We start from the raw sequence: 18,393 nt of genomic DNA on the forward strand, positions 1-18,393 counted from the left end.
ATATTTTAGGTAGTGTGGTCAGTTTAGTCCAACACCATAAGTACGTGGAATTTTGAATAGGGCACGAAATTTTGTTGGTTTGTCCAGGTTAGTATGATGCCTGGCAAATCCTAGAGTGATTCAAGCAGTGAATAAAGAAGTTTTTGCATAGCCTCCTTGGGGGAATGATGAGAGAAGGGGAAATATTCAAATTTCTCATTTGGAGAAATTCTGATATTCTCACAAGCAGTGGGGACAACCAAGTCAATTGGTTGAGCCCTCAATTTCGGCATTTGCCCCTATGAAATTTATTCCTGCAAAGGATAGGCTAAGCCTACTTAAAATTAGGCCTAAGAATACCCCCAGAGAACCTCTTTTGTTGCTCAGCCACTTGGCAAGTAAACACACTGCCCTCCCCCACTGTGTGGGACATGACTCCCAGGGGTATAAATCTCCCTGGCAACATGAGACAGTAATCTCAGGATGAGCCAGAACCCAGCATTAAGGGATTGAGAAAATCTTCTTTACCAAAAGGGGGAAGAGAGAAATGAGACAAAATAAAGTTTTAGTGGCTGAGAGATTTCAAACAGAGTCGAGAGGTTATCCTGAAGGTTATTCTTATGCATTATATAGATATCCCTTTTTAGTTTATGATGTATAGGAGTAACTAGAGGGAAGTACCTGAAACTGTAGAGCTGTGTCCCAGTAGCCATGTTTCTTGAAGATGATTGTATAATGATATAGCTTTAAGTGCCTCTCTGTGATTGTGAAAACCTTGTGTCTGATGCTCTTTCTCTCTAAGGTATGGACAGATGAGTAAAAAATATGGATAAAAAATATACAAATAATAGGAGAGACAAAGATTAAAATAAATTGAGTAGTTGGAAATACTAGTGGTCAATGAGAGGGAGGGGTAAGGGGAAAGGTATGTATGAGTTTTTTCTTTTTCTTTTTTATTTCTTTTTCTGGAGTGATGCAAATGTTCTAAAAATGATCATGATGATGAATACACAACTATGTGATGATACTGTGAGCCACTGGTTGTATACTTTGGATGGACTCTATGAAAGTACACAAAGCACAAAGTAGACAGAAACATGATAATGAGAAAGACTTGAATACATTTCTCTCAATAACTGGGAACAAGCAGATGAAACATCAAGATAGAAAGAAAGGGCCTGAAACGTTTGTGGCAGAGAGCCCAGAAGTCGGGGTTCCTGGGCTATCGAGTGGGTACACATCGCCCTCCCGCCGGGCAGAATCAAACCCGGGCAGCGACCAACAGAGGCCCGAGTTCAACGACCCAAACCAAGGGCACCTGCGAGTGCCTTTGCCCAGCCCTGGGGAGCCCGCAGGGGTGAACCTTGGCTGGTCGTCCAGGTGGGCGGGGCTGGCGGGTTAGAATAAGGCGGAGCCTCCTGGGGGCGGGGCCGCAGCGCCACCCGCGGATCTCACCCCGCTCAGGGCTGCCGGCCAGCTGGCGGCACAAATTCAGGCTGCCTAGGAGCCTCCTGTTCCAGTCGCTGAGTGCGGCTGGCTTGGACTGCGATGGAGTTGGGGTGGTCCGCGCTGAGCGCGCTGGGGGCCGTCACCGCCGCCTGGCTGCTGCTGCTGGGGCTCTGGGGGCTGGGCCGCACCGTCTATGTCTTCCTGCTGCCCCAGGTGCGCCCGGGCGCCCCGTGGCTCCGGTCGCAAGGAGCCTGGGCAGGTGAGAGGGCCGCGCACGAGCGGGTCCAGGGACCCCAGAAAGCAAGAAGGTCACGGACGGGATGACATGGGCGAGGGCGAAGAAGCCAGGAAGCCCCTGTGCCGGCACAGGATAGCGGGTGTCAGAGGCGCGGGGCGGATGAGCTGTGAGGACAATGGGGAAGGGGCGGTCCCGGTGAGCCCATCCCAGAGAGGGTGAGAGAAGGACCGGGGGAGGGGAGAGGAGATCGGCGGCGGGAAAGGATCTGGAACCAACTGAGGGTGCGCTGGAGCCAAGTCCTCCCCAGGCTGGAGACGCAGCTTTACAGGGCCTCTGTGGGAGATGCGCCCCCGACTCCCCACGCCTCCTTTGCTCCTCTCCAGTGGTGACAGGAGCCACTTCCGGCATTGGCAGGGGTTATGCGCACGAGGTGAGCTGGGCCTTGGAGCCAAGAGGGTGGGGAAGGGGGTGGGGGGAAGGCAGGAGCTTCTCAGATCTGCCCGTCTGTCGGTCGCCCCCACTGAACTGGAAATCGTGCCATCTGTCTGGTCCCCTCTTCCAGGAAGCCTTCCCTCTGTCGCCCCACCCCCCTCGGGGGAACAGGTATTTATAAAGCCCCTCTCCAGTTTCTCTCCTTCGCCCATCATAGTCCTGATTCATTCATTCAAATCCTATTTCCTGACCACCTGCTCTGTGTCAAGTACAAGTTCCGGCACTGGGGATGCTGAAGTAGACAAAATAGATTTTTAAAAATTTAAAGGGCCATGCCCAAAAGGAGCTTATGTTCTAGAGGGGAGACGCGTGTAAGCAGGAAACATAAATAAAATGCCAAGTGGATCAAATGGCTTTGGTGAGCAAGTGTGGAAATGCCCTTCCAGCTGCTGATATTCTGGGTTGTCACCATGTGTCACATCCACTGGACTGTGAGCCTCAGGGGGGTGGGGCTGTGGTGGTGCCAGCTGTGTGCAAATACTGGGGAACAGTTTACCAAAGGGAGGAATGACCTGGGAGTGCATGAGTGATCACACACACACACACACACACACACACACACACAGAGCATCAGCTCCTCAGGTGCATGGGGTCATTGAGAAGCTTGGGTGCAACCGCACAAAGTCAAAGGATGCTAATTCCTACAGAACACATCACCCTCAGACATGCGGTTTGAGAAGATAGATATTGCACCTACCCCAATGCTGAGCATTCCCCAGTTAATGTCATCCATTCCACAAATATTTTATTCCTCTTCTGTGTCAATGGAAGGGCATTCAAAGCAGAAGAGGGGACATGTGCAAAGGCCCAGAGGCAGAGGAATCCCAGGGGTGATTCTAGGGGCTCAATAAACTGCCATGCCTGGAATTGCTTAGAGGAGCATTGGAAGGAGACCCAGGCAGGGGTCTAGCCATGCAGGGCCTTGAGGGCTGGGGTGAAGAGTGTGGCTTTTTCCCGAGGGTCCTGGGGAGCCAAGGCAGGTCCTAAGCAGGAGAGAGGCAGGGGCAGGTTTGTGCTTTGGAAAGACTCTTCTGGCTGCTGAGTGGAGAACAGATGAGAGGGGGTAAGACTGGAACCAGGGTGCAGGCAGGAAGCTGGGGTGGGGAACTGGGGGAGGGAAGGGGCTGGAATGGGTCTTCACGGTCATCCTCTATCCCCAGCATCACCCGGCAAAGAGCAGGAGGTGCTCGGCAAACACATTTTGAATGAATGTATGAATGAAGGAATGAGTGCTTGAGCAAATGGGTCCTTACATCACAGAGAATAACAGCTGAAGGCTTTCCTGGGGCATCCGCAGACTGTGCTCCAGTCAGGTCCTCTGAGCTCAGAGACATCCTGCATTTCACCAGTGCCCTTTACCGCCACTCTGTTCTCTGAGGTGCCAGCAGGGCCTTTGCACTGGCCTTTCCCTCTGCCTGGTGCTCTTTTGCTCCAGAACACGTGCTCCGCCAGGGCAGGTTCCATTTCCTTTTTTGTTTACTTCCATATCCATGGCACTGTGCAGCACACAGTCAGTGTGCGGTAAATATCTGTTGAATGAGTGAACCCATGAATGCATGAATGAATCCTTGTAGCTCGCCCGGAGAGGTCTCAACATCGTCCTCATCAGTCGAAACCTCAGCAAGCTGGAGCAAGAAGCCAAAGAGATAGGTGAGTCCAGGGCACAGTGGTGGGGGCAGGAGCTGGGGCTGCACAGAGTGGGGACAGAGGCTGGGGCTGGGACAGGGGAGGCAGCACGAGTTAGGGCTGGACTCTAGTCAAGGGCAGTGGCTGGGGCTAGGGTTGGTCTGAGGGCCAGGGGATCAGGGGTGGCCACAGAGGCTGGAATGGGGTTTGGCCAGGGCTGGAAAGGGGCCAGGGCATGGGCTGGGGCAGAGCTTGGATTGGCCCCCAGTGGGAACTTGGGTCCTCACCCCCACCCTGCCTCCCAGAACGGCTTCACGGAAGGACCACACAAGTCATCCAGGCCGACTTCACGGGGGGCTTGGAGATCTACGAGGCCATCGAGGCAGGCCTGAGAGACCTGGAGGTTGGAGTCCTGGGTAAGCTCAATGGCCCCCGTTCACCCTGCCCCAAGCTCCCTTGGCTGCCCTCCGTCTCTCCTGGGGTCCCTGGGACTGCTGGACTGACAAAACCATCCATCCCCTCTCGCTCAGTGAACAACGTGGGCATGCTGCACCATAACAAAGGGCTGAGGAAACTGCTGGACACTGAGAACCTCGCCAAGGTGAGTGGGGGGCCCCGGTAGGAGCCGGCTTGACGCTGCATCCCCAGACCCTACTGTGCTCTGTGGGATCCAGCACAGCACCCTGCCTTTGAACGAAGTACTCCTCCACCTTCTGCAGGGAAATTGGTTTGTTTCTTTGTTTTTTCACTTTTTTAATTGTGAAATATAACATATATTCAAAAAAGCAATAAATTTCAAAGTACATTTTAACAAGTTGTTATAGATCAAATTTCAAAGTTTAGAATGGGTTACAGTTCCACAATTTTAGTTTTTTCCTTCTAGTCGCTCCAGGACACAGGCTACTAAAAGGAAATACCAGTACAGTGATTCAGCAGTCATACTGATCTGTTAAATCCCAACTTCTCTGTTATAACCCCTACTTCTCTTTGGATCTTTGTCCCAGTCTTTAGGAATATTGGGTTTTTGCTCATTCTAACTTTCTTCATGGTGAAAAAGGTGTGCCAGCAATAAGGTATGGAAATGGTTGATGTCTTGGTGATACTGGTCCCTCTGGGTTTCAGGACTTAGCTGTCTAAGAACCATCTGAAGGTTTTAGGTTTCTGAAAAGTAAATTTATCATGTGAACCTTCATAGGATTTCAGGTAGAGCCCTGGATGTTCCTTAGAGTTAATAGGAATGATGTTGTTTGGGGTTTGGCAAACTATGGCAGTTAGCATCATCTAGCTGAAGCTTGCATAAGAGTAGCCTGCAGGATAACTTCTTGACTCTTTTCTGAACTCTCTTAGCCACTGATACCTTATTTTGTTATGTTTCTTTACCCCTTTTGGTCAGGAAGGCATTGTCAATCACATGGTGCCAGGGCCAGGCTCATCCCTAGGGGTCATGTTCCATGTCACCAGGGAGACCCACAGCCCTGGACATCATGTGGGATGTTGTTTTAAATCTACAAACCTGTGCTGCCTTCCAGGCGAATGAGGCACCTTCAGTAGGGCTCTCACTCTTCCGCAGTGCCCTACACGTATATTGTCCAGGTTGGGCCTGGTTCTGCCCTTTGTATTCCCTGATGCTCACTCCAGGTAAAACCAGGGCGGGCCTTCCCAGGCTGTGGATTTGTACATTTCTATTTGGGACCCTCTTGAACCCACAGCTTCTCTTCTCTTAATTGACTCCACACAAATGCTCACAATTCTGGTGGAATATGGCCACTCATACTTCAGTTTCAACTGCCAATCTCTTTTCTTACAGTCAATACTATTTCCTTTAGTTTTCAGTTTTATCTGCGTTGGATATACAGAGTCAAATAATTCTACAGGGCTTGTTAAAAAAAATGATATGTGTCAATCCCATTTTTCCATTCCCTCGAGCACATCCTCAAATGTTGGCACTACTGACAACTGGGCTGGATAACTCCTTGTCGGGGGCCAATCGGTGCACTGCAGGAGAGTGGGCAGCACCCCTGTCCTCGGCCCACTTGATGCCAACAGCACCCCTCTCTACAGTTGTAACAACCATAAATGTCTCCAGACATTGACAACTGTCCCCTGTGGACAAAAGTCACCCCTGGTGGAGAACCACTGCCCTAGAGACTACCATTAAACAAATATAATTTCATGCTTTCAAATAATGTGTTTAAAGGTACATCTTGATTTTTTTCAGTTTTAGCCATTATCTGGTGACTATTTCTCCTTCACATACACCTCTGCTCCAACCACAAACCCACAGCCTTCAGGCTCACATCCCCCAGCGTATTTCATAGATGAAGGTGCAAGTCACATTACCAGGAATATGAAAACACTGTCCACAGCTGAGCCATATTGTGGGCTGAGATTACTTTTCCTGTCTTCAACACTGTTTTTTTCTCTTTATAGCTAGTAGTTGTCTTTCCTTTGCATTTGCTTGGGTTTCTCTGTACTTAGCACTACTTCAACTCAAAAATGTAGGCTAAAAATATATGCGTATATCTATTTTATTAAAAAAACAACCACATCAGATATCCTAACAAATTTCTTCTTTTTGAAGAAATCTCTCCGAGATCCTCTGTCTTGCTCATTTCTTTACTGAACTCTAGTGCTGGGTATCCTGGGACCGCCTTTCAACTTTACCCTAGGAAGCCCCTGTTTTCTCAACCATATGTCACAGCATTTTCTGGTTTACTCCCTCATTTTACTGGAGCATATCCTCCAGTAGCTTCCTGACAATGGATACATGGACAGCAAAATTTTCAGGTCTGTTTTTCTGTCAGGTGTGACTTTGGGTAAATGACTCTATGTTTCTGAAACTCAGTTTCCTGTTCATAAAATGGGAATGAATAGTTTTTTTTCAGCCTCTTAGGATTATTGTGAGAATGGAATGGAATGATGTACATTAATGAAGTAATGAACCTAAATTGCAATTCTGAACTTAAGGAATGCCAGCTCTTCATATTAGATATAAACAAAGCAGAAGATGATGATGAGTTTTAAAAGCTTAACTATTATTTCAGAAGTACTATATACACTCACTTTATAAAATTAAAAGAGAAGCTTCTTGTTTATTCCACTTCTAGTATTAGAGGCAGGAGCTGGTTCTAGACCAACCTTGCCAAAAAGAACACAGAAAAGCTGGATATAATAGCTATTTGAAGGCAACATAAAATTACCAAGCATGTGTGGAATTGTAGCACCAAGATTTGAGACAGGAGAGCATCCAAGACATTTGGAGCCATGTTTACCTTTAAGGTAAAGAGTTTAAGAATTTAAGCAGAGCTTTCAACATACTCTTGATTCTGGACAACATATAATGCAGTTCAAAGTCTTGAAACCCATTGCTCCTCCCCCCACCCCAGCCTTTTGGTTGAGACTGTCCAGAACCATAATCCAGAAGTTAGGGTAAAATGGAAATAAGCTAGAATTCTTCAGAACTGAGTCCATCTTGTGAATGAATTGAACTTTGTTTGGGTTAAACAACCCCAACCCTTGCCCACGTTAATCACTGGGTTAAAGTGATCTGTTCTTCAGGAACACAAATGCAAATGTCCTAAACAAATTCATTAGCTAGCGGAAAGCCGTAATATAGACCAAGAATTGTACCTCATGACACATCAGCATTATTCCAGCCATTCCACTGAAATGGCTAACGTTGCATGTTCTGACAATGCCAAGTGTGGGTGAAAGTTTGGGATTACTGGAGCCCTCATCCTCTGCATGTGGGCATGTAAATTTGGACGATTTTGGACCATCATTTGCAGAGTTTCCTAAGATCAGAAATATGCTTATATTTCACTCCTGGTGAATTGTAAGTGCTCACATCTTCCAAAAGGTACAGGCTGGTTCCTAGATAATTTATTTGTGATATCCCCAAACAGTACACAACCTAATGTCGATCAATAGTTGGTAAGATAAATGAAGCTTGCTGTCGTCACATTACCATGGAATATTCTAACATTGAAGGTGAATGGACTTCTTCTCTACAAAACATGGGTGGATCTCACAAACACATTAAGCAAAACAAGGCAGAGATGAGAGATCAAATGTTGTATAATTCCACATGTATGAGGTTTAAAACCAGATAAAACTATTCTAGAATGGGCAGCAGTCAGGACAGTGGTGAACTCTGGGGAGGAGCCAAGGGTGATGAGTGCTTTTCTTATCTGGGAGACTGTCACTATTTAGTTCTAATATGAGTGGAGCTTCACCATTTATGTTCACTTTGTACCCTAAAGGTTTTTGCTCTTTGGTTTGTGTGTCATTCTTTTTTTCATTCTCTGTGTTTTGGGAATTTATTTTCAAATGTCAGGCATTTGAGAGCAGTTGTCAGGCATGAGCTCCAAACCTGCCATTTTGATGATGGTACTCTCCTAAAAATCCATGAGAACCACTCACAAATCTATGATTCTCCACAGCTTGCAATAGGGGCAACATCTTAAAATATTATCATAAAATTTTCTTTAAATGCAATTTTATTGAGATATGCAAACATCTGGTGTATACATTCACAAGCTCACAGTATCAACACATTGTTGTACATACATCCCCATGATCAAATTTAGAACATTTTCATTACTCCAGAAAAGAAATAAAAAGAAAACCCAAATCCCCCCATATCATTTATCCCCATTTATTATTTACCTATAGTGTTGTTGTGGTACATTTGTTAGTCTTGATGAACAAATATTAAGATATTACTGTTAACTATAGTTCATAGTTTGCAAAAGGTACATTTTCCCCAAATGCCCCTCTATTATTGACTCCATGTAACAGCAATGTACATTTGCTTTAGTTCATGAAAAAACTTGTTAATATTTGAACAGATAATCACTGACATTATCCACTACAAGAGTCACTTTTATTCCCTTGTTTTAACATTGAACTTTCCTTTTGATAATCTACAAGACTCTAAACTTCCATTTTCTACCACATTCACACACCATTCAGCACTGTTAATTATTCTCATAGTAATGTGCTACCATTACCTCTGTTCATTTCCAAAAGTTTAAGTTCACCTTAGTTCAACATTCTATACATATTAAAGAACTGCTCCCCATTCTTTAGCCTCATTCTTTATCTTAGTAGCCTATATTCTTTAGTTTAAGTCTACTAGTTTACTTATTATTTAATTCATTTCAGTGAGATTGTACAATATTTGTCCTTTTATGTCTGACTTTATTTCACTTAACATAATATCCTCAGAGTTAATCTATGTTCCTATCTGCTTCAGGATTTTGATCCTTCTTATTGCTGACTAATATTCCATCATATGTATATGAGACTTTTTTTAATCCATTCATCTATTGATGGATGCTTGCTTTGTTTTCATCTTAAGGAAATTGTGATGGTTTGTGTATGTTAAAATTTCATAGAATATTTACAGATAGATTCATAGAAGATTTCATAGCATATTTCTGCCAGATACAGCAGAAAAATCCAGTTGGTGAAATTTATGAAATAGGTGAAGATGTCCCCTCTTTCTCTAATACTGCTCCCCAAAAGTTGTCCCCAATTTAAAATATGTTGCCTTTCTTTCCCTCACTATATATATAAGGAAGAGCATAGATATATATATATATTTTTTATTGAAATGACGGCACACTGACTTCAGTTTGTCTCCTTCAAAGAGCACTATATCTTGAGGCTCATTCCCTGCAGGTAAAAGCAGCTGATCCCTTCTGTTTCTTGTTGTACCACAACCCACACACCGACCACACTGCATTCAACCACCCTCTACTGAGTGATAATCAGGTGCCAATTACTTGTGACTACCACTAGGTGTTGCAATGAACATCTCTGGATATATTCATTTTCCACATGTGTGTATATGGCAGAGGTATTCCTAGAGGTGGGGTTTCTGGATCAAAGTGAGTGAATTTTCAATTCTAGTACCAGTGCTACTTTTTAAAAATGTGTTCTATATGAAAAAATATTGGCAAAATTCACATTTTTCCAAAGAAATAAACACACAATCAATAAGCAAATGAGAAGATGTTGAACATCATTAATCACTTGGGGAATGCAAATCATACCACTGCACACCCCCCCTAGATTTAAAAAACAAAGCAATGAAGTGCTGATGAGGATGTGGAGAAACGGTGAATCACTGCTGGAATGTAAAATGGTGCAGCCACTGTGGAAAATTTTGGGGGTTCTTCAGAAATTACCATATCTTCCAGCAAGTCCCCTCCTAGGTATAGAAAGCAGGGCTCAACCAGCTACTTGTACACCCATACTCAGGGCAGCAGCACTCCAAGAGTCAAAAGGGGAAACAACCCAAATGTCCAATATGAATAAACAAACAAAATGTGCTCTGTCTATGCAACAGAGTATTTTTCAGCCTTAAAATGAAGATTTGATGCATGCTATAACATGGATGAACTTTGAATAATATGCTGAGGGAAATAAGCCAGACTCAAAAAGACAACATTGTATGACTTTCCCTTATATGAAATACTTGGCATGAGCAAATTCATAGAGACAGAAAGTAGGTTACAGGTTACCAGGAGCTGGGGAGAAGAGAGAATAGGGTATTAATGCTTTATGGATACAGAGTTTCTGTTTGGGATGATGAAAATGTTCCCACTTGGATAGAGGTGACATCAGTACATTGTGACTGTCCTTAATGCCACTGAATAGCAACCTCAAAAATTACTGGAATGGCCAATTTTATGTCATGGCTGTCTGACCATTACAAAAAGGAATCTAGGTAATAAAAGAGGGTGGGAGTTGTAGCAGGACTGGGAGGGCATGGGTGACAGGCTGCTTTTCCTTCCCCAGGGCCTGTCGGATATTGTGAACTGCAACATGCTGTCGGTGGTCCAGGTGAGGCAGGGGTTGGAGGTCTGCGCCTCAGGCCCGCAGAGCTCCGAGCACTTGGGTGGTCCCGGCCCCAACCCCAGCCCCGGAGTTGAGCCTGGCATGGAGGGGGTGTCCAGGGATGTGCCCTGAGGGAAAGTCAGGAGTGGGGGTCCCTGGGAGCAGGTAAGAGGATGTAAAAGGAATGACCCCCGCTCACTGCGCTTCTCTCCAGATGACTCGAATCATCCTGCCCCAGATGGTCACCAGGTGAGCACAGTGTCACTCTCTCCTGGGCTGGGCCCTCCACCCACCCTCCTACCCCACCCCGGTCCACCTCCAGGCCTTTCCATTCCCCAGCTGCCCCACCCATGTTTCCAGCTCTTCCCTGTCCCCTCTGAGCATCTCAGATCCGGTGGGGACATCACCAGGACCCTCTCCTCCCACCCACGCGTTTCCTCCTGCAGGGGCAGGGGCGTCGTCATCAACATCTCCTCCGAGGTTGAAAACGGCCCCACACCCTTCTTCGCTGCCTACGGAGCTACCAAGGTACCCACCCAGACCCCACACACCCAAAGCCTGGGCTGAATGGGACGCTGGTGAGGGGGCAGTCCGGCTCAGACACTGCGCAGGGAAGTTTCTTGGTCTGGGGACTCTCCCTCTCCTTCCTCCACAGGCCTTTGTGCGAAGCTTCTCTGGGGCTGTGGGAGCCGAGTACCTCTCTCGGGGGGTCACCGTGCAGGTGCTGACAGCGGGGGCGGGACCTTATAGGAACTGGGGAGGGGAGTCCAGACGCAGGGCAGCCTCTATGTATTATGGGTTGTAGGGAGCTTAGAGACAGTGGAGGCTCCTGGGGTCAGAGTGGGGGGGTGCCGGGAGGGCTGGAGGGTGGGGTCCCAGGGAGGAGCAGTACTCCTGAGGGTTTCAGCAGCGCAGTGCTGGGGAGAAACAGGTCTCCTTGAGGGGCAGGGCCCCGGAGGAGGCGACGCTGGGAGATGTGACTGAGAAGGCCCCAAATACAAGAAATGCAGGAGTGGTGGTGGGGAGGGGTGTTCGGAGAAGGCCTGGGGCACGGTGGGGAGGAGTTCTTTCCTTTACTCCCTTGCACCCCAGACGGTGAGCCCCCTGGTGGTCTCCACAAACATGACCCACATGAGCCCCGGGCTGCTGGTGCTGGGCGCCCAAGACTTCGCTCGGCAGGCCTTGGACACCCTGGGCCTCTCCTCCCACACCTCCGGGTGCCTGAGCCACGCTGTACAGGTGCCCAGAGGGCAGCCTGGGGCGGAGGGCTCGGTGGGCTTCCCTGGTGCAGGAGGTGGAGACGCCCGGAGGAGGGGAGGCCCCTACCAAGCGCTGGCAGTAGGGTTGGGGGAGGGGGAGGCCAAGGGCAGCTGCTGCCTGATTCCTGGTGTTGCTTCTTTCCAGAATTTCCTGCTGCGTGTGTCTTTGTTCAATTGTTTTTTCCAAAGTCAGCTGTCAGTCAGGTTGGTGTCTCTCATTTTGTGGTTGTCTGAGGCAAAAGGAAACTAAAGAACCTGAGGAAGATGCGGCAGGTGGGGCTGTTTGTCCGTCCCCTCCTCTTCTGTCCAGTGCGGGGCTGGGCCAGCTGACAACCGCGTCCTGCACGGAAATGCCTACTGCAAGCTATGCACTATGTTAACAGTAATACCTTAAAATTTGTTCCTCAACAGTAACTGCTGCACCACACCAATTCTAGGAGTCGGTAATGGGGGAGATAAGTGACATGGGATGTATTGGGTTTTCTTTTTTGGTGTCTATCTGATAATTTTCTTCTTGGAGTAATGAAAATGGTCTAACAGTGGGTCTGATGAGGATGCCTGCACAACTAAGTGATGATACTGTGAAATACTAAGGGTAAAATTTGGATGGAATATATGATACAGATGAATATAACAATAAAATCTGGGGAAAAATGTGTCTGATTCTCACATCATTCACTAACATAAACTCCAGATGAATCATAAATCTCCATGTAAACAAGGCAACACAAAGACTGGAAGAATTCATAGGTGAATTTCTTTTTATTTTGGTCGTGAATCTAACTATGATTTTAAAATGAGAGCAACAGTAAAAAAACCACTAAGGAACAGTGACCTCCACTTAAAGCTGTGCAGCCTGCATTGGTTAGGGATGTGGACTGGTGTGTACAGCTTACTCTGACATGCAGTGGAAAGTAAGAGGAACTAACGGATGGAGATGGAAATGGAGGGAGGGAAGAGAAATGTGAGAAAACCAGTTAGTGGTAGAATCTTGGTGATAAGTACATGAGAATTCAGTGTACAATTCTCTCACGTTTTCTGAATGTTTGAAATTTTTCATGATAAAATATTAGGGGAAAATCCACGAACTATAAGATAGTTTTCTCAACAAAACTACTTAAACACATTAAGAAATTGCTTACCAAAAAAGATGCCAGAAGCCAAACAAAAATGTGACCATTTAAGAGAAAATATTTACAGCTTCCATCACATGAAAAATCTTCATTTCTTTTATATAAAGAACTTTTAGAAATCAGGAAGGAAAAGACCAATACCCAATTCTTAAAAATGTGCAAAAAACATGAACAGACAATTAACGGGGAAAGTTATACACTCCTTTAGTATATGAAAAAATATTCAACTTCATTCATAAGAAGAGCAATGCAAATTAAAACTGCTCTGACGTAGCATAGCCCACATCATGTTGATTACAAAACGAGCCCCCATATACTCAGTACCTTGGTTCACTGTGCATTCACATTTGCGTTGTTTGCTCTTCCCTTCCCTGTCTGACGTTCTCCTTCTCCCTGTCCCTCTCCATTTCCCTCTCTGTCTCTCTGCCCCTCTTTCTGTGTGTTGATGCAAGTTGAAGATATCATTATCCTTTACCCCTAAATGCATTATCAAATACTTTCTGAAAACAAGTATATTCTCCTACATAACCACAATGTAATAATCAAATCCAGAAAATATGTCATTGCCATATTACTATTTTTAACACACAGTCCATATTCAGAATTTTCTAATTGTCCCAAAAAATGCCTTTGAAACAATGTTTTTCCCTATCTAGGATCCAATCCAGGAAAATGTACTGCATTTAGTTATCCTGTTTCTTTAGTCTTGTTTAATATGGTACAGCTCCTCACCTTTTCTTTGTGCTCTAGTCAGTTTCAAAACAGTGACACAGTGAAATTTATGGACTACAGGGTTTATTACAGGCATAAGACCTTACACAAGTGCAAACAATACTGTGGAAACAAATATCAGATAAGGCAGTTGGATGATCAGAGAAAAATCCCTAAGCAGCCACTCTGAAGCATTGATACAGGTGAACAAGGCAGAATTTTCAGGAAAATTGGGGCAGCCAGGCATATCCAGCTCTGGTATGTGATCACAGAAGACAGCTGGTGAGGAAGTCACTGGAAGGCTGCTGCTCCTGTATCTGGTGATGGACCTGAGGTTGCTGTTGGTCAGTAGGGCCAGAGTTGAGAAGAGATTAACAGAAAAAGGGGGGAAACAAGGCTGGTCACTCTGCATCTCTCACACACTGTAGGGAAGTGTAGAGCAAGCTGGGACCCACTGGCATCTCTCTCACCATATCTACATAGGACAGTCATCTGAGAATGATGCTCATGTATCACTTCTGCTTTCCAAGCTTCGTGAACTTTTCTCTTTTAGCCTACTCTAACTAGAGCCATGGAGGGAAGGTGAAGTAGTTAGGTTCAGTTCTCAACTTGGCCAGGTGAAGGCACCTAGTTCTCTTGCTGTGGACATGAGCCAGTGGTACGTGAACCTCGTCTGTTGCTGATTACATCTGCAGTCAGCTAGGAGGCGTGCCTGCTGCAATGAATGACATTTGACTTAACTGGCTGGTGCTTAAATGAGAGAGCACAATGTAGCACAGCCCAAGCAGCTCAGCATACCTCATCTCAGCAATTGCAGCTCAGCCCAGGCCTTTGGAGGTGCAGAAAGAAATTACCCTGGGGAAAGTTGTTGGAATCCAGAGGTCTGGAGAGAAGGCCAGCAGAGATCATCCTGTGCCTTCCCACATAAGAAAGAACCTCAGATAAAAGTTAGCTGCCTTTCCTCTGAAGATCTAATGAAATAAATACCCTTTTATTAAAAAGCCAATCTGTCTCTGGTGTGTTGCATTCTGGGAGCTAGCAAACTAGAACAGAAGGGATTCTAAAAAAGATGGTTCCCTCTTCACCCAGTTGTCACAGTAAAAAACCACCAAAGTGATGAAAGAGAACCCTCATTTTGATTCCCTAGACAACTTTTTGAGAGACTGTAATTCCTCCTTTAGGTTTTTGGAAAATTTCACCAAGAGACCATCTGGGCTTGGATTTGTGGGGAAAGGATTTAAATTGTGGCTTAAACTTCTCTAATAGATATAGGACTATTCATATTTTCTGCTCCTTCTTGGGTCAGTTTCGAGAAGTTGTAGTTTTCAAAAATGTGTGCATTTCATCTACATGTTCAAGTGTATCAATATGAAAGTGTTCAAAATATGTTCTCTTTTAAAACTATTTTTATTGTTAAATACAACATTTGTTTAAAAAGCAATAATTTTCAAAGTACATTGTACCAAGTAGGTATAGAGCAGAGTTCAGAGTTTGATATGGGCTACAGTTCCACAATTCTAGATTTTCCTTCAAGTTGTTCCAAAACACTGGAGATTAAAAGAAATGTCAGTATAGGGATTCAGCAGTCATCTCATTTGTTAAATCCTATCTTCTGTGTTATAATTGCTCCTTCTCCTTTGATCCATCTCCCACATTTAAGGGGTATTTGGGCTATGACATTTTAGGCTGGAAAGGGGTGTCAATAATAATGCACTAGGGGGATGGGACAAGTTGATCTTACAGAGGCTAGTTCCTTTAGGTTTCAGGACTTTTATGTCCTAAGAACCCACTGGAGGCTGTAGGTTTTTGGGAAGTAATCTTAGTGCATGAAAGTTATACAGAATCTCAGCTCAAGCCCTATGTGTGCTTTAGGGTTAACAGGAATGGTTTTGTTTGATGTGATGGTTAGGTTCTGGTGTCGACTTGGCCAAGTGATTATGCCCAGTTGTCTGATCAAGCAAGCACTGGCCTGATCTTTGCTGCAAAGATATTTTCTGGCTGGTTGATAAACCAGAACGCTGGTATATTAAATCATCAGTGAGTTCATTGCGTCTATGGCTGATTACATCTGCAAACAACTAAGATGTGTCTTCCACAGCAGGATAATCCAATCAATTGGTGGCTTTTAAGGCAGGGGAGAGACTCACTGCTTCTTCAGCCAGTGAGCCTCTCCTGTGGACATCATTCAGACCCTACACTGGAGCTACCAGCTTCACAGCCTGCATGCAAATTTTGGACACTTCATTCCTACAGTTGCTTGAGAGACCTTTACAAATTTCATATTTACAGATCTCTCCTAGTGGATCTGTTTCTCTTGAGAACCCTGATAACACAGCTTGGTACCAGGAGAGGTTTATGGTAAAAAGAATCTTAAAAATGAGTTTTTATGGCCGCCACCGCAGCTGCTGCCACCGCCTCTGCCTGGCCTGCCACCAGGGTTTGCTTGAAAACACCCCAGCGGCTGGTGGCGAGGGATACGCCGTGCGCCCAGGGAGGAGCTGCTGGCACCACAGGCACCGAGCCGGGTGGTGCAGCTCGGCCCGTTCCTGTCAGCGCCCCGTCGTACCGGTTATCTGCAATGGTGAGATGAAGTAACTTAAGATGAGTAAATTAAAAGTGATACCAGAGAAAAGGACTATGATCTGATCTCCAAAGAGCCAAATCCTTTTGTATTTGAGGGAAAAATACATGGTTCTATTGTTGTTCCTACAACAGGAGAAGAAACATCTGGAAACTCAGGTAATTTAAGAAAAGAAGTTGTAATGAGGGAGAATGTATCTCTTAAAGGAGATGAAGATGATAAGAAATTGACCTAATGGATCTAGCAAAAGAAGATATTAAAGAAAATGACAAAACATTACAACAGCAGCTAAGTGATCAAAATAGAAGTATTTCATCAGTCCGCAGCTTACACAATGATACTGTGAAGGCCTTGGACCGAGTTACACTGCAATTCCTTCTCCAGCATCCCCGGGTTTTCCTGCAGGAATGAGGAAGGACTACAGTCTCCCTCTCACTGTCCTTACATGCACTAAAGCATGTCCACATGTGGCTGCTTGTGGAAATGTTCTGTTTGAGGGAAGAACAGTTCAACTAGGGAAGCTTTGCTGTACTGGAGTTGAAACTGAGGATGATGAAGATACAGAGTCTAATTCATCTGTGCAGCAAGCATCCGTTGAAATGCCTGATGGACCAACACTCCATGACTCAGATCTGTATGTTGAGATTGTGAAAAATACAAAATCTGTCCCAGAATACTCAGAGGGGGTTTATCCTGATTACTTTGGTCACATTCTGCCTCCATTCAAAGAGTTTATTTTAGAAAGGCCTTATGTGTACAAAGCCCGACTACTTATGTGTTGGATGAAGATGAACCTCGAGTCCTTGAAGAACTTGATTACAATGAAGAGAGTAATGAGGAGTTAGATATTGAACTGGCTGACAGTGCAGGAGATTATGAGCCTTCTGCTCAAGAAGAAGGACTTTCTCACTCTGAATTATCCAGAACCTACCTACCTTGAGCCCTCTGCCATCTCTTGTTAACTGCAAAGAAGAAATGAAATGTCTTGGTCTTTATTAAACAGGAAATTTGAGAGAAATGAGTTTCTAGAGAGCTCACTCAGAGAGACAAAATTAACTTGGACCAGTTTGGTTTTGAGACAATAAATGTGTTATTGATGAATAATAGAATTGGCATTCATTGTATTTAGGATATTCAATGCTCTTATATAGCATTGAATTATCAAATGTGGGTTTACTTAAAAAAAAAAAACCTCAGCATCATTGCATGAATTTTTATCTCCTTATGGTTATAATCTTCACCAAATGGGTAACTTTGAAGTGTATCAGAGCATAAATTCTAAATTCTAGATTATTGTGGTCCTGAGTTGTTGAAAACCAATATATATATACATGGATTTCTCTAGATGTGTTTTTTGGGGGAAGGTAGATATTGAAGATAAGACTGTTCTTCAGAATCATGTTAACTGTTGGGTTGTGAGTGAAATAATCCAGAATTTGCCTTGAAACCATTTCATTCTACAATTACCAAATTACACAAATAAAAACTATATCTAATATTGCATTATTTTGTCATCCTTTTTAACACACTCAGGTTATTTGATTTACAGGATCTTGAGAATATTATAAAAATTTAACATCTGAACACAGTGATAGCAATTCATAAAAGATGCTTAATTTACTAGTATCAATGTTTTTTATTGTGTAGGTATATTTATACCTATCATAAAAGTTATATTTGAGGAACTTTTTTGCCTAAAATGTTGTTTCATGGATACACCCAAATTTCAGCACTGCAGTCAAATAGTTAAGACACTTTAAAAATGAAGACTCTAATGTTAAATGTGCATTTGTATATTGAGTTTATTTTTGACATTTCATGAGCTATGCTGTTATTAGACTGATGGAAGTGAGTTTGTTTACAGCATTCAGACACTGTTATCAGAGTCCTATATGACTGGGACAGATGTAAACCATTTCTTGTAGTGACATCTTCCCAAGTTTAAGCTGTCTTGCTACAGAACTGTCTTTGCCTTCAATAAAATAAAACAAACAAAAAAAATGAGCTTTTATAATTGGTTTTCTACTCAAAATGGACTCAGGGGTACTAATGACTCTGTTTTCAATAGTCAAGATGACA

The 18,393-nt window shown here is 44.5% G+C and overlaps 1 protein-coding gene across 1 annotated transcript; it reads left to right on the plus strand.

Annotated features, from left to right (window-relative positions):
- The first annotated feature begins 1,450 nt into the window (after positions 1 to 1,450).
- On the plus strand, positions 1,451 to 12,531 carry LOC143660196 (very-long-chain 3-oxoacyl-CoA reductase-B-like). Its single transcript, XM_077133603.1, has 11 exons — positions 1,451 to 1,687; positions 2,050 to 2,096; positions 3,733 to 3,808; positions 4,090 to 4,200; positions 4,315 to 4,385; positions 10,592 to 10,636; positions 10,845 to 10,879; positions 11,077 to 11,158; positions 11,286 to 11,351; positions 11,723 to 11,869; positions 12,035 to 12,531. The coding sequence occupies exons 1-11, from the start codon at positions 1,528 to 1,530 to the stop codon at positions 12,137 to 12,139; spliced, it is 945 nt and encodes a 314-aa protein (XP_076989718.1). The 5' UTR covers positions 1,451 to 1,527; the 3' UTR covers positions 12,140 to 12,531.
- Positions 12,532 to 18,393: the final 5,862 nt, after the last annotated feature.

Source organism: Tamandua tetradactyla, chromosome 16 (assembly GCF_023851605.1).
Source record: "Tamandua tetradactyla isolate mTamTet1 chromosome 16, mTamTet1.pri, whole genome shotgun sequence".
Classification (NCBI taxonomy): domain Eukaryota; kingdom Metazoa; phylum Chordata; class Mammalia; order Pilosa; family Myrmecophagidae; genus Tamandua; species Tamandua tetradactyla.

Excerpts from the sequence above, each read along its gene's own strand:
- LOC143660196 (XM_077133603.1), top strand. The coding sequence starts at position 1,528 with ATGGAGTTGGGGTGGTCCGCGCTGAGCGCGCTGGGGGCCGTCACCGCC. Across the intron at positions 4,386-10,591 it reads ACACTGAGAACCTCGCCAAG|GGCCTGTCGGATATTGTGAA; the intron begins GTGAGTGGGGGG and ends TTCCTTCCCCAG. Across the intron at positions 11,159-11,285 it reads CTGCCTACGGAGCTACCAAG|GCCTTTGTGCGAAGCTTCTC; the intron begins GTACCCACCCAG and ends CTTCCTCCACAG.